At 44.2% G+C, this 14,264-nt stretch overlaps 1 protein-coding gene across 2 annotated transcripts in view; it reads right to left on the bottom strand.

Moving 5' to 3' along the window:
* Positions 1-14,264, bottom strand: part of tln1 (talin 1) — an 89,489-nt gene that overhangs the window by 22,567 nt on the left and 52,658 nt on the right. The window contains exons 19-37 of one of the 2 annotated variants that reach the window (XM_054744042.2): positions 13,388-13,453; positions 12,278-12,445; positions 11,674-11,968; positions 10,420-10,586; positions 10,204-10,332; positions 9,445-9,558; positions 8,843-8,956; positions 8,517-8,651; positions 7,382-7,510; positions 7,174-7,276; positions 6,726-6,934; positions 4,939-5,058; positions 4,484-4,681; positions 3,255-3,394; positions 3,068-3,161; positions 2,820-2,909; positions 2,413-2,535; positions 2,179-2,322; positions 1,946-2,107 (exon numbers count right to left, since the gene is read on the bottom strand). In XM_054744042.2, the coding sequence (XP_054600017.2) occupies positions 1,946-2,107; positions 2,179-2,322; positions 2,413-2,535; positions 2,820-2,909; positions 3,068-3,161; positions 3,255-3,394; positions 4,484-4,681; positions 4,939-5,058; positions 6,726-6,934; positions 7,174-7,276; positions 7,382-7,510; positions 8,517-8,651; positions 8,843-8,956; positions 9,445-9,558; positions 10,204-10,332; positions 10,420-10,586; positions 11,674-11,968; positions 12,278-12,445; positions 13,388-13,453 (2,700 nt within the window). The remainder of the gene's footprint in view (positions 1-1,945; positions 2,108-2,178; positions 2,323-2,412; positions 2,536-2,819; positions 2,910-3,067; positions 3,162-3,254; positions 3,395-4,483; positions 4,682-4,938; positions 5,059-6,725; positions 6,935-7,173; positions 7,277-7,381; positions 7,511-8,516; positions 8,652-8,842; positions 8,957-9,444; positions 9,559-10,203; positions 10,333-10,419; positions 10,587-11,673; positions 11,969-12,277; positions 12,446-13,387; positions 13,454-14,264) is intronic. The other variant, XM_054744043.2, reaches the window with a different exon arrangement.

The raw sequence follows: 14,264 nt of genomic DNA, 5'->3' as shown, positions 1-14,264 counted from the left end.
CACACAACAAGCAATGTGTCCATGGTTACACCGTGATTGCTTAGTAAATATTCTATTTGGCGAGAGATAAACTTTATTGTATTTATCCTAGTGAATCTATTGTTAAACGGATAAACTAGCAGTAGCACATCCAACGGTACATATCCATTTACTAAGGATAGATTGATTATATCTAGAATGGGGGCAGTAACCAAAGGAAATGCATCTTTAAATAATTTGGTTGGGATTGGATCCAAAATGCAAGTTGAAGGTTTAGATGAAGCTAATATTTTTGATAACTCTGAAAGCTCAACTGGATCAAAACGGTTCAAGCACAGATGAGGTTCTACAGTTACCTCTGAAGCTGCCTCACTTACTGAGGAAGAAGAAATCGCATTAGGGAGGATGCTAAAGATTTTGTTTCTAATAGAATTAATTTTACTTGTAAAAAATCCCATGAAGTCATTGCTGCTGAGGGCTAAGGGAATAGATGGCTCAGAGCTACGATTCTGTGTAAGTTTAGCAACTGTACTGAAAAGAAATTTAGGATTATGCTTATTCTCCTCAATTAATGCTGAAAAATAAGCAGTTCTAGTTTGTCGAAGCTTATTTTTATAAAGCACAAGACTATTTTTCCAGGACAGGTAGGCCTCCTCATGGTGCGTAGAGCGCCATGTTCTCTCCAATTTCCTAGAGTTTTGTTTTAAGGCTCGTAGATGAGAGTTAAACCAGGGAGCCAACTTCCTGTCCCTAATTACCTTCTTTTTTAAAGGGGCAACATCATCTAATGCCACACGTAAAGAGGAATTCACATGATGAACTAAGGCATCAATTTGTGAGGGGCTAGAACTGAAAATATTGCCCTCTGCTACATGCCTCTGAGATGCTGAGGACAGTAAAGATGGAAGAGTTGATTTAAAAGATGCAACTGCGTTGTCAGATAGAGACCGACTATAATGAAATTTACTTTCATGTCTCGAGAACTCAGTTATAAAAAACTCAAAGGTTATCAGAAAGTGGTCCGAGAGGACTGGATGGATTATGTGGAAAGATTGTTATTTCCTCACACTCAATGCCATAAGTCAGAACAAGGTCCAATGTATGATAGCAGGAGTGGGTGGAGCTATGTATTCTTTGAGTAAAACCAATTGAGTCTAAGATATTACTAAAGGCTACATTGAGGCAATCATTTTCGATGTCCACATGAATGTTAAAATCCCCCACTATAATGACCTTATCAGTATTTAGCACCAAATCAGATAAAAAATCAGAGATCTGATCCTGATGGACGATATAAAACTACAAACAAGGGTGGTTTTACAGTTTTGCAATCTGGATTAGGAAAACTAAGAATAAGATGTTCAAACGAACTGTAACTATTAATCTGTAAGGGACTGATTAATAAGTCCGAATGAAAAATGGTTGCCACTCCTCCTCCTCGCCCTGTACTTCGAGCAATATGATGATTTAAATAATTTGAAGGAGTCGACTCGTTTAAGCTAACATAGTCCTCTTGCTGCAGCCAGGATTCTGTGAGAGAGAGCAATGAGATCTGATTATCACAAATCAACTCATTAACTAACAAAGTCTTAGAAAAAATGGATCTAATGTTCAATAACCCACATTTAATTTTTCTAGTTTTCTGCTCAGTTGAATTTGTTCTAATATTTATGAGATTTCCATGGTTTGCTTTATTAAGCCTGATATTTAATCTGTGTGATTTTGGCCGTGGGCAGGACACTGTCTCTATGGGGTAGTGGGTGGGTAACAGTACAGAAGCTGCAGAGGGGTGGGTTAAACTAAGACTCTGCTTCACACCCCAACTATGCTAACCAACATGGTAAAGGCTCCTGTTGACCTGTGAATGTATTATGTTTCTCTCCATCTTGCTGTGCAGAAATGCATTCTGCTAACATAAAGTTCTGGATCTAAACCAACATGTTTTTGTGACGCTGAAAGGACAGACCTTAATGGATTTGACCAGGTTGGCGGTGGTGTTGGCCACTTCTTTGGCGGACTGAACAAACTGCCTCTTGGCGATGGGGTTGGAGGTTTTGGAGGAGGCCAGGCGGCAGGCGTTGCACAGCGCAGACGTGTGTTTGGCCACGATGGTCGCTGCAGAAAGCACCTAGGCAGGGACAGGAAAAAAAATGTTAAACAACAAGCAGGAAAACAGCATTGAGGTAGAGCTGCACATACCTGAGACTGAGTGCAGGCTGGGTCCACCAGGTTCTGGCACGCCATCTGAATAGCCTGATTGGCCCGGGCAAACTGGGTGGGGTCCACCAGGCCCTTTTGACCTGCTGAACTGTTGGGGTCTGAGACACCCACCAGATATGCGGCCTGAAGACATGAGCAGATCACAGATCACACACACACAGCTAAGACCTGCAGTCTGGTTTCTGAGCTGATGTCTCTCGTCAGGGGCTGTACCTGCGCAGCAGCTTCAGTGAGACCACACAGGGCTTTGGATCCACCACTGACAGAGTCCCCAAACTCTGGCAGGTTGGAGTTCTTAGCGTTGTGTGAAATACCAGCCATGGACTCTCCAAGAACCTGTCCACAGAACACCAGAGAGATTCAAACATTCAGACACAATCTGGAGCCCAGCTGGAGGTTTTAATGGTCACCACTTCAATAAGAACATAAGTAGAAGAAGGAAGGAGCTGATCTGCAGGAGGAGATTGGTGTGTGTGTGTGTGTGTGTACTTGTCTTCATATGTTTAAGTGGACACATTTTAACTTTAACCGGTAGGGTGTGACCATTTCCACATTGTGGGGACTTTTTGCTGGTCCACACAATGCCCCCATTGGTTAGTTAGGGTATGGGTTAGGCTTACCTTAGAATTCTCCATGACACTGTCAATGCACTCAAAGAAGGACAGATCATTGACTGCTTCCGTTGGGTTCTCCAGCATTCCTTTCACTGACTGAATACACAAAGACACACAACTTTCACAGCACACACCACACAGAGCTGCCAGCCTGTTTTATGTCTGTTCTCTGATGGTATCAGAGAAGCAAATGCATGGTTCAGCTGGAATATCAGGTCCACCAAAGACATGAAGCTCCCAGGAGGAGAACCGACCTGCAGCTCTCTGAGGGCGTTGTCACACTCCTTCTGACCTGGAGCCTGCTGAGTACACATGGTGATGAGCTGGTTGATGCTGTCTGTAACTGCCCTGAAAACACAAAGACTCACACTTGTAAAAAAAAAAACACAACCTGGAACAGCGGCCATGGGGTGGATCTAGAGAATGGAGAATGTTTCTCACCGAGCGGCTGCTGCTAACTGGTTCTTCAAGTTGGGGGAGCTGGGATCGGTGGACAGGGCTTTAGCAGCCAGCAGCAGTTTGCTTGAGGACATGGAGATGGTCTTAAGGTTGGACACCACCTGTGTCTGGTCCTCTTTGGACTAGAAGAGACAAATACAAAATCTCTCTGACTGTGGGACAGAAAACCTGAGAAGATTCAGCAGATCTGCTAAAAGTTTGAAAACAGGATGAATTTAACTGTTAACTAAACTCACTGATAATCCAGAGGAACTACCAAAGGATTTTAAAGAGGTCCTTCTCATAATTTAATACATTTGCAGAGGCCTCTTGTAGGAATGAATTCCTTGTAAGTCATACTCTGGGGAAATAAAGCTCCAGTGCGCCTGTTTCAGCACAGAGAGTTCAGCCAGAGGAGAAGGTAGCTTCAGACGGCAGGATTTGGAGTCTATTTCCTGATATTTGAACATCTCGACTCAGATTGGATAACAGTAACCAGACTCTACCACTGACTCTGTTTGCTCTGCATCATTGATGTCTTATCACAGATGTCACAAGCCTGGAGGACTTCTCTTGTGTGGTGGAGTTGCTAATGCTAACAGTTAGCTTCTATGGGCCGGGACGTTCTCTGCTGTTTCCTGGACGCTAAACCAACAACAGCCTTGTCTGTCACAAGTCAAGATGAGCGAGTCCGTGAATGTTCAGTAACAGTGTGACGCAGATCTGTCAGGATTTTCTAATCCGAGAGTTTCATCGTTTATTTTCTATCAGAAGCTAATGCAGGAGATGGGTGTAGGAGACTATTTTTCATGTTCAGCCTGCATAAAAACTCAAGAGTGACTGATTATAATCAGAAATAATCATTAAAAATAGTTTGTCAGTGAATGACCATGGATGATCATGGTGCTGTTCTCCTAAACTGCACATGCTTAGGCCAGTCTGCACCAGAAACACATCATCAAAGCTGTCCCTGTTGGTTTTTATAGAGTTCTTTATTTTTACAAACCCCAGGCTTTTCTCTGATTCCTGTCACTAACCCTGCTGAAGCTTTGACCAACAACATATTTTCAGTCAAACCTGTCTTTTCTGTATTATCTGTAAGGCTGTTAGATCATCATGGCGTTCCAAGTGTATCATTAAAGGCCAAAGTTCTCCTGCTGTGACCTCTATACCCTCAAATTTTAAAGTGAAACCGGTTTCCGACGGATCCAAAACCACAAGCTTAATGTCACCTGGGACGTTCCAGCCATGTCAACACCAGCCTTCAGGAACTGGCTGAAGTCTTGTCCAAACTTGCTGGTGGCCCTGGACAGGTCCTGGGTGGTTCCCCTGGAGGCCTGGACCACCTCATTGGCTGACTGGTTTAACTCAGCAGCCACCTCGTTGAGCTGAGCCTGAAGCTCCTGGAAGCTGCGCCCGCTGGACGGAAACTGGAAGGAAGAATAGATAGGTTTTCACACCATGAAGGGAATTAATATAAGTGTTGTGAACAAAAACATTCAAGTTGTTACATTAATGATGTGATAAATATAATAAAAAAAATCAAATGATTAGCAAAAACAAAACAGGTGGAGTACGACTGAGATGGTAACAGCTACAGCTTTAACTTATGTGTGGTGGCGTGTTAATGCCAGTGTTCTGACTGGATGTGGGTACTGGTGCTGATGCTGGACCCAGCGGTACTAACAGATTCAGCCAGGAGAGACTTGCTGGATTCCCCCACAGTACGGATAGCGTTGTCCACATCCCTCTGGCCAGGGAGGCTGTTCACACATCTGTTCAGAGCCTGAGACACCGCCTTAGCCACCTGCGCGCGCGCACACACACACACACACACACACACACACACACACACACACACACACACACACACACACACACACACACACACACACACACACACACACACATCAGTCACCGCTCTTCTAAATTCCAGCTGCCTCTTTTCTTCTTTTTCAAACACAAATAACAAAAATCAGTTTGAGTTTGACTGCATATCAGAACCCAGAGGAGAGAAATGTTTCTGTCTTGAGAACAAAGGCTCAGTGTTCAGTATTTAAATATTTGCAGAGCAGCCAGACGAGGAGACCTGGTTGTGCTCCAGAACTCGGCTGTATTAGATTTGCTGTGAGTGTTTTAGTAACTGAGGGTTCTGAGTGTTATTTTAGACCAGGAGTCTCCAACACGTCGCACACGAGCTGCTGGCAGCTCGCGACACACTTGAAAGTTGCTCGCCTGGAATCAGCCAGTGAGCCATCCGGACGTGAAATTAATGAGGGAGCTGACTCCCTCCCCCTCTCTTCTCTGTGTTGCGCACAGCCGTCAGACCCACGCAGAAAATAAAACTACAAGATGCAGAGAAATAAACCTCCAACCTTAATTTTGTCAGTAATAAACGCAGCAAAGCATAATTTACCTTCTCATGTGCAAAAAAAACCCATAAAAATTATTTTAAAAAAATCAGGAAGCAGGAAGAAATGTTTTATGTTTTTACATTTTTTTACTTCAGTTCAGAATTTTTTGTTTTCACCACATTTAGCTTGCATTTTATTTAAATATATTCAGCTTTATTCATTTAATGAGAAATTGTTTTTGCATTGTTGGGAAAAATAATATAACAAAACAATTACTTGAAAGGTTTTGTATTTAATGCATTTTAAAGATCATCAAACATTCTTTAAAATGTATTCTATAACTTTTGGAAGTATTTGTTAATCTATGACAAAGCAGCTGAACATTATGAAACACTGACAGTGCTGCTTAGGGCACGGCGCAGGGTCAGGGACTGAACAGGAACATGTTTGCTTCTCCTGTGTGCTCAAAATGTTACTGATCCAAAAGAAAATGTCAAATCATTCACATGAAGTAGATTTGTATTTCATTATCTGAAAATATCTGATTAGTTAAAAAAAACACGTTTTGTTTAGTTAGATTTTCAGAATGTCACCATTTCATTTGTGCCTTTTTTATAATATTGATGTATTGAAATACAGAAAAAGCAACTAGTGAACATGATGCATGTTAATTTAGTTAGCATAGCATTCTTAACATGAGCATATTCACACGTGGAAAGTATCAGTGTGAATAAATCTGATGGCAGTAGATCTTCCGTATTTTCATTGAGTGAAAGTAGCTCACAAGCAAAAAAAGGTAGTTTTATAGGGAGAACGACTAAACCCAAACAAGTGATTTTCAGAACCATGTTCCTGGAGCGCTGACCGGGCAGGAGCAGCCTGGTACTGGGCCGAGCAGCACGGAAGCAGAGGGTCTGGTTCTGGACATTGATGAAGACCACTGAGACACTGTGACTATTTAAGCCTGTGGTTTACCTAAAAGCCCACAACCGGCCCCTGACCTCTTCTGAGTGGCTTTTATACGCTATTGTCCAGATCAGAACTAAGCTGCTTTGGGTTTTGCTGCCTTAAGGTCTCTAACCCCCAGAACATTCTCCTCTCTGCTGGGCTCAGGGTTTACCTGGGCCAGCCTCTGCTGACTTTCAGCATCTCCTGGTTTCACGATAGCCCTCTTGGTTTCCTCGATCAGGTTGGCCGACTTGTCCAGAACATCACCGGCACAGTCCAGCACAGCGCCTCGGGCTGCTGGGTCATCCGTGGTGGCTGCGACTCCTCTGGCAGCGGAGGCCAAGGACTTCAGGGTCTGGGCCACGTCTCTGGCTGAAATGCCTGGAGGGAACAGGAGATGATTCAGAGACTCTACAGGTTTCTGAGGAGGGCCAATCAAATCTTTAAATGAATCAGCATCAGTGAACTTCAACTCCAAGTGTGACGTGATTATCAGCAAGAATTAAATATAAAATATCAAGCCAAAAGTTTCAGGAGCTGAACATTTATGTCTGGTTCAGAAATATTTGAACAACATTGGAACCCTGAATTCCTGTTTTATTGTGCATGTGTTAACCCACCGATGTAGTTCTCATCGCCCTGAGTGGTCTCGCTCAGCAGCTGGGCGATACCAGAGGTCACAGCCTTGGTGCTGGTTCCAAGATCCTGAGAACACTTTCCCAGCTGTACAGAACAGGCGGGAGGCACGGGAACAGATGGTTATCCAACACGCAGCTGAAATGTAGACGTGAATGTGTGTGTGTGTGTGGGTGGGTGTGTTTGCTTTACTGTATCTCCTGGCAGCGGTTGGAGTTTTCCTTCTCGAGCAGCAGCCTTAGCTTCCTGGATGTCCTTCTCCAGGTCTCGGACCATATTCAGTGCGTTGTCAATCTCCAGCTGACCACAAGCATCCTGAGCCTACACACACACACACACACACACACACACACACACACACACACACACACACACACACACACACACACACACACACACACACACACACACACACACACACACACACACACAATATGAAAGCAGAACCATTTGAACATTTGCTGCTTCCTGAAGTCTTCATGAGCTGAAATACAACAGAACAAGTCAGATTTATAGTTTCCTGTGATCAGACTGAACTCTTTGCTCTACTGTAACATGGAACCATGAGTTTTGGGAGATTGGGTAGGTTTGCTGTGGTGCCTGCCACCACGCCAACAGCAGCAGAAGCTGTGAGATGGGGCCTCCAGTCATCATGGAGTCAGGAGAATATAAATGTTTTCCCTCAAAACTCCCAATGTTCCCAGACTTTCATGTTCCAGCAACAAAACACCAGAGGAAGCGGTAGAAGTGTACAAACTCCACCAGTGAGTCAACAGGATTTATAATACACAGAAAACCAGGGTGCATCGTGGGATCAGATCATCCTGCTGCTGTTCAACCGACACAAGGCAGGCTCTTCCGCCCTTCATCCTGTTATTGCTTCACTAGCTTCCTGTCCTTGGAGCACACCGGACCGGCTCTGAACACGACACTAAAACATGTTAGACAAGAGCTGCAGCTGTGGAGATGCTCAGACCCAAGAATCACAGTCTGCTTTAAGACCAGAGCAATCCCACCCAGAGCAGGACATGATGAGCTAACGTTGGTTTGTGCTGCTACAGGTGACTGCGGTAAAAAAGTACTCAGCAGGCACGAACTGAACCTCCACCACAGATATTCTCACAACACACAAAGAAGCTCCTCTAAATCACCAAAGTGAAAACCTGTTCCACCATGTTGACTTGAATCCAAAATTGAGCTAAAACTGTTCTGCTAACTGTTCCAGTCACGCACCGGCAATAGCAAACATCTCCAAATATGTGCAGTGATGTGACGTGACATCAGCGTTTCTGCCTGTGCGGAGTATGACCCGCCAGGTGTGTGGTACCTTCTGGGCAGCAGTGCGAAGTTCTGCCAGGGCGCTGGCCAGGTTTTTAGCACACTGGCTGAGCTGCATGGCCGACGCCTGGTCACTGATGGTGGGAACTGTGGCTTTGCAGGCGGTAACCATCTTGGCTCCAGGCTGATGAAGACAAGGAGAGAAAAAAACTGAACCTTCAATAGGTCTGAGTTTTCAGCAGGAACTCAGAAACAGAAGCACAGCAGCATCTGGTCCTTGTTACCTGGCAAATAATCATCAAACTAAAGAAATACAAATAAAAACAACACTGAATAATCTGGCTGCATCTTCAGTGATGGAAACGTGTGAGTCACCTGCATGAAGTTCTGACTGGCACCGATGAGGGCAAGCTGAGCACTGGGACTGTCAGGCTGAGCCTGGCTGCCTCGGACTCCCTGGACCAGCTGAGGAATCTGGTCTGCCACCACCTGGTTACAGCACACACAGGAGAGGGGACGAATGAGGATCTTTTGGTGTAAATTGTTGCTCTGATGCGACGTTTGATTGATTTTGGATCGTCAGCGTCTTCTCTCTGCAGCATCAGGATCCAAGCGGACTTTGACACAGGTCTTAAAAACCAGAAATGTCTGGTTTTAAAATGTTTGTAGGTGAATTAGTGTGACTGCGGTTTCTTCACAAAGGGGGAGTCAGACTGATACTTGATAAAGAAAAGTAAATAAATTATTCATTGTTTAACTAGTAAAGGTCAATGACAATATTACACAACACAGCATAAATAAACTTTCATCTAGATCATTTTATATCTTCATTCCTGCAATCTTTTCTGGATCATGTTAGTTTCTGTTGGTGCCCCACCCCTAATGACCTGTGAACTTTGGGAAACCCTGAGTTTCATATGAAATCAATCATGTTTTCTGCGTCGTTTGTTGGGAGAATCTAATCTCAGTGGGAATACCTTGCAGCTCTGGACCAGCTGCTGCTGGGCGGCCTGGTTCTTGTTGGAAGAGGCAGCATGCTGGGCAGCGGCTATGGTCTGGGTGGCTGCTGCAGCTGCTTGTTTGGCTGCATTCTGCCAGAAAACCAGAATCAGATGTGTCAGTATAAAACAGTTGTATAGATACAAGCATCAGATTATAATCCAACATCACATCAGTCATTAAACCAACAGGTGCATGTTCCCTCCACCAGTTGGGAGTGATAATAATTTGCACCATAAGATCACAGGTTCTTCAATAGTTCCAGCAAGTTTCATGAAATTTGTTTTGATAGATGTAGTTTGATCTAAACACACAGCAACTCGGTTGGCTGCAGCTGTTGGAGACAAGATGAGAATATTTCTGAAGGAGTTCCCAAAATGTCTCAGAACTTTCACAATGGCTATGAATTTGCTGGCCTGAGTCTCAGGACCTTGCAGAAATTCTGAACATCTATAAGAAAAACAAGTCAAATTATCTCTCCAACTAGTCTCCGAGTCCTCAGGGGCGTCAGGAATGTGTCTGGAACTCCTCTAACTTTATTTTATGTGAAATGTGAGATAGCTTTGGGGGAAGTTCGAGACCAGATTGAGACTAAAATGAGGGTAATCCATGCACCGTCATTCCCTCTGAACTTCGATGTACGAGCCAGAAACGCAGCTGTTTGATGACTCCTATAACTCTGAGAAGGCAGACACATTCCAGGTGTTTCCCTTCCATTTCCTGGTTTCTATTTTTACCTCTAGCTTATTGATTAGCCGTTTCTTGATGGCATTCTGGGCAGCAGCGTTAGTGGCCATTCGGAGACCTTCAGCAGCCTCACGAAGCTTCTGCTGCTGCTCCTCGCTGTCGGGGTTTGCAGCTGCACCCTGGAGAATCAGTCGGACACCTCAGTACACACCGGCAGGCTGACATAAACGTCTAGTTCATTGGCCTAAGTGAAGGAGACGGCAGACCTTAGCAGCCTCCACCATCCTTGCGGTGGCATCAGCCAGAAGCTTGGCAGCAGAAAGAAGCTTCCGGGAGTTCTCCAGGTCAGATTCTCCTTCTGCATCCATCTTGATGGCGTTGACCAGATCAGACGTGGCCTGGGCGAGGATGCGAGCCTGACGAACCATCTCACCTGAGGATTGAGAGCAAATGGAAGAAAAACTAAAATTACAGACTAGAAAAGCAAAGTTAAGCCAATCATGAAATGAGGTTTAACTTACTAGTAGCTGAAAGTCTGAATGCTAACAAGTCACACAAGATTTTTACAATATTCCTACATTTCTCAACATCTGATGATCGTTTCAACTCGTGAAAGGTGGCGGGTGACAGGGATTCCTTCTACGACTTTAATTCTTTACATGTTTTCACGCCTCCTACAGTTTGAGCATTTTTTCACCTTAGCCTCGTCCTGAGGTGGAAACAACCACAAAATGTTAAAATATAACTTTATTTTTTTACTTTAAATTTTGAATTCAAAACACGGACACTCTGGCGACATCTAGTGTTTAGAGGTGGTAGCTGCAGCAACAGAAAACACTTTCCAGCCGTCGGGGTGTTGGTTCACTGCCGACCTGTTAAGTGACCAGCCAGCACCGTGTCCAGAGATAATTTGTACAGGATAAGGTCTAATTTCTACTGATAAGTTTATTTTACAACAGTATTCACCGTTAGAACATCTTTTGGACTCAGAATCAGCTGCTTGACTTGTCAAGTCTGCCATTTTACACAATCCCAGCCTCGCCTTGCCGAGCGGACTTTTCAGCACAACGGTGCCCTCTAGTGGCCAGTAGATGTAAACATAAACCCAGTGTTGTGCCCGACAAAATGAAAATTTGATTAAATATAGCTTTAAAATGAGAAACTGTACATTGAATTCTGCACACCTTTAAATGCCCCACTAAGGTGTTTTTTTTTAAATATAGCATTTTAATAAAATGTTCCATACTGATACACTGAAATGTCGCAATATTCTGTGTTATGATACTGAATCAATAAAGCAGTGCACCAGAATTTACTTGCCAACATTTACTGTATTTATTTTGTGTGTTGTCTGGTATCTCTCTGAACCTGGCCAAACGTTTGATGTGAGTTTTTTTTAATATCACAAAGACTAAATGTTCCCAACAAATACGGAGAATCCCTCTAGATGATACAAGGGCAGAGTTACAGATGACTCATCATTCATAAGCCAAAGCTGTCCAACTCAGCCACTGACTCACCAGCGTCTCCCATGGAGCTGAAGATGTTCTCTGTAACATCAAGAATGCGGTCGGTGGCTTCTCCATGCCGTCCGATGGGATGTCCCCCACTGGCGTACTGTTTGATGTGCTGAAGCAGCTCGTTGAGGGCCTGAGTGACCCCCGTAGCGGCCTGACCCACCTGTTTGAGCAGACCCTCGTCTCCAGTGGCCCTATGAGACGCCTCCACGCAGCCCTCTACGGACTTGGCCACCAGCTTACCGGCCTCGATCAGCTGCTCCTGGCACACTGGGGAGCTGATGGTTGGAGCCACCACCTTCAGGACGCACCGATTGTGTTAGAAGCATGAAACTACAATGCCTCTTTAAGGCACTAACTCCATTAGATCTCAGTTGAGTCTTGGGCTGCATCCCATTTCACCTGTTCCCAACATTTTACATTTGATCTATAGCCAAGACTATTTAGATTATTATCACTGTTGATCGTTTTTGATAAGCATTAAAAATTGTGCAGTGACCGTTTAATTAATAGAGTTGTTGAGCATGTTGGAGCGCTGATATGAGACTTTACAGTGGTCATAATGTTATGGCCGACTAGTATATAATCAACAGGGACACCCACTCACCCGGGTGCAGGCCACCAGCTGAGACGTGGACAGGGCACATTGTGTGGCTGCTGCGATGACCCGGTTCTGCTGAGCCGAGTCCTCTGTCTTCTGAGCCACATTCTTGGCTTTGAGCACCAGAGCAGCTGCAGCGTTGGCCACAGCTTTGGCAAGATGCATCAACATATCCTGTCGACATGAAACATAAACAGAACGTTTATTACTACTGAAGAAGACGGTCGCCACGATTAAATCAGCCGCTGATTAGTGCTGGCTGCTTTGTTGATTTTAATCATTTTATCAGTGATCGATTAAAGGTCAATCACAGAACCCATCAGACATATAAGGAATGGAGAAGAGCACCTCGTCCCTTCAGGTTATTTTGTGAATTGGACCATTGAAGTATTGGTTTGTGGTCATCAGACACAAAAACAAATCAGGGAAATGAATCTTGATTCAAACGAACGTGACATGATTTCAATTTCAATTTAAAACTAAAACTAGTGAAATAGAAGGAATGTAAGAAGAGTGTCAACACGCCTAACATCAACTAGCTTTATATTTGGCTCAAACTTGCTGAGTGTGTGTGATTGTTGCGTCGGCTCCGGGTCAGATCACATTCACACTATGAACAAACTCGTCAGATGTTCTACTGGAGCTGAACCCAGGCCCCCTCCTCCAACAGGTGTGGGTACAACTGTTTAGCTTAGTTCGATTACTGTGTACACACCTGAAAAAATGAACCGCATCAAGGGAAAACACATCTGGCTTTCATTTAAACAGACTAAACGCTGCAGGTGTGAATTACCCATCTAAATATGGCTAACCATTTTCACATTTTCTTTTATAATTTAAAAAATGTCTAAACCAAAAAGACAGTTCCAACTAAAGTCAGACTGCAAATCAAAAGGTACTGCTCCTAAATCAGGTGTTAAAGAAACAGACGAGTGTCTAAACCAGGCTGAGTATGGTGGGGATGTTGGCTTCAGCACCATTAAAGACGAGTCCTGTTCTTACAGCTGCAGCCTGGTTCAGTCACTAATGTCACCAATGAATGACCTCACACAAAAACACGAATAAATATGCTAACATACTGATTATTGATCGACCTTATAGAACTACTTTAGTTACCAGCATTTCAACATAGGGAGGGGTTCTCCATCTGGCACCCCTGAAAGATCCTGTACCCCGGTGAAGCTGTCACATCAAACAGAAGCATGAACTAAACAACAGAACAAGCTCAAATACTCTACTACCACCTAAAAGTACTGCTGTATTTTATTATTGTGGTAGGATGTATGTGTATATATATTAGGCATGCAATGGAACACGTGTTTGTATTTTTGGATATAAAACATTCAGCACAGCTGTGGACCAAGTTCACACACACACACATAACTGTGTTTCCACACGTTAGCCGTTAGCCAACAACACAAGCGGCTGAGTCCAAATTCAAGTACTGGGACAGCTCAGGAGGTAGAGAGGGTTGTCCAGTAGTCAGAGGGTCATAGGATCGACCCGGCTCCAGGCAAGAGAATTCTGCTCCTTGAGCAAGACACTTAACCCGCCTTGCCTGCTGGTGGTGGTCGGAGGGGCCAGTGGCGCCTGTGCTCTGCAGTCTCGCGTCGGTCAGTGCGCCCCAGGACTTCAGGGTGTGAATGTGTGTGTGAATGGATGAATGACTGATTGTATTGTAAAGCATCTTGGTGGGTTCTAGGACTCTAGAAGGCGCTATGTCAAACACAGGCCATTTACCCGGTCGACGCAGGCTGGTGTTTGTGCCACACTTGTGTATGTCCTGTTGCCTAGCAACCGTGACAGCATAAACAGGAGGTAAGTCTAAACTTGTTGGCTGCCACTATCCCTAGTGTGATGATGTTTTCAGGAAGTTAATTTCCTGCTAAAGACATAAAATATTCCTATTTTTCAATAGTTCAGCCTGACCGTTCAGCTACAGCTGAGAAAGTTAAAGTACCGATGTTGTCATTTCCATAACAGAAAATACGTG

Source organism: Nothobranchius furzeri, chromosome 6 (assembly GCF_043380555.1).
Source record: "Nothobranchius furzeri strain GRZ-AD chromosome 6, NfurGRZ-RIMD1, whole genome shotgun sequence".
Classification (NCBI taxonomy): domain Eukaryota; kingdom Metazoa; phylum Chordata; class Actinopteri; order Cyprinodontiformes; family Nothobranchiidae; genus Nothobranchius; species Nothobranchius furzeri.
The sequence above is the reverse complement of the archived record's forward strand: the minus strand, read 5'-3'. Positions and strand labels throughout refer to the sequence as shown.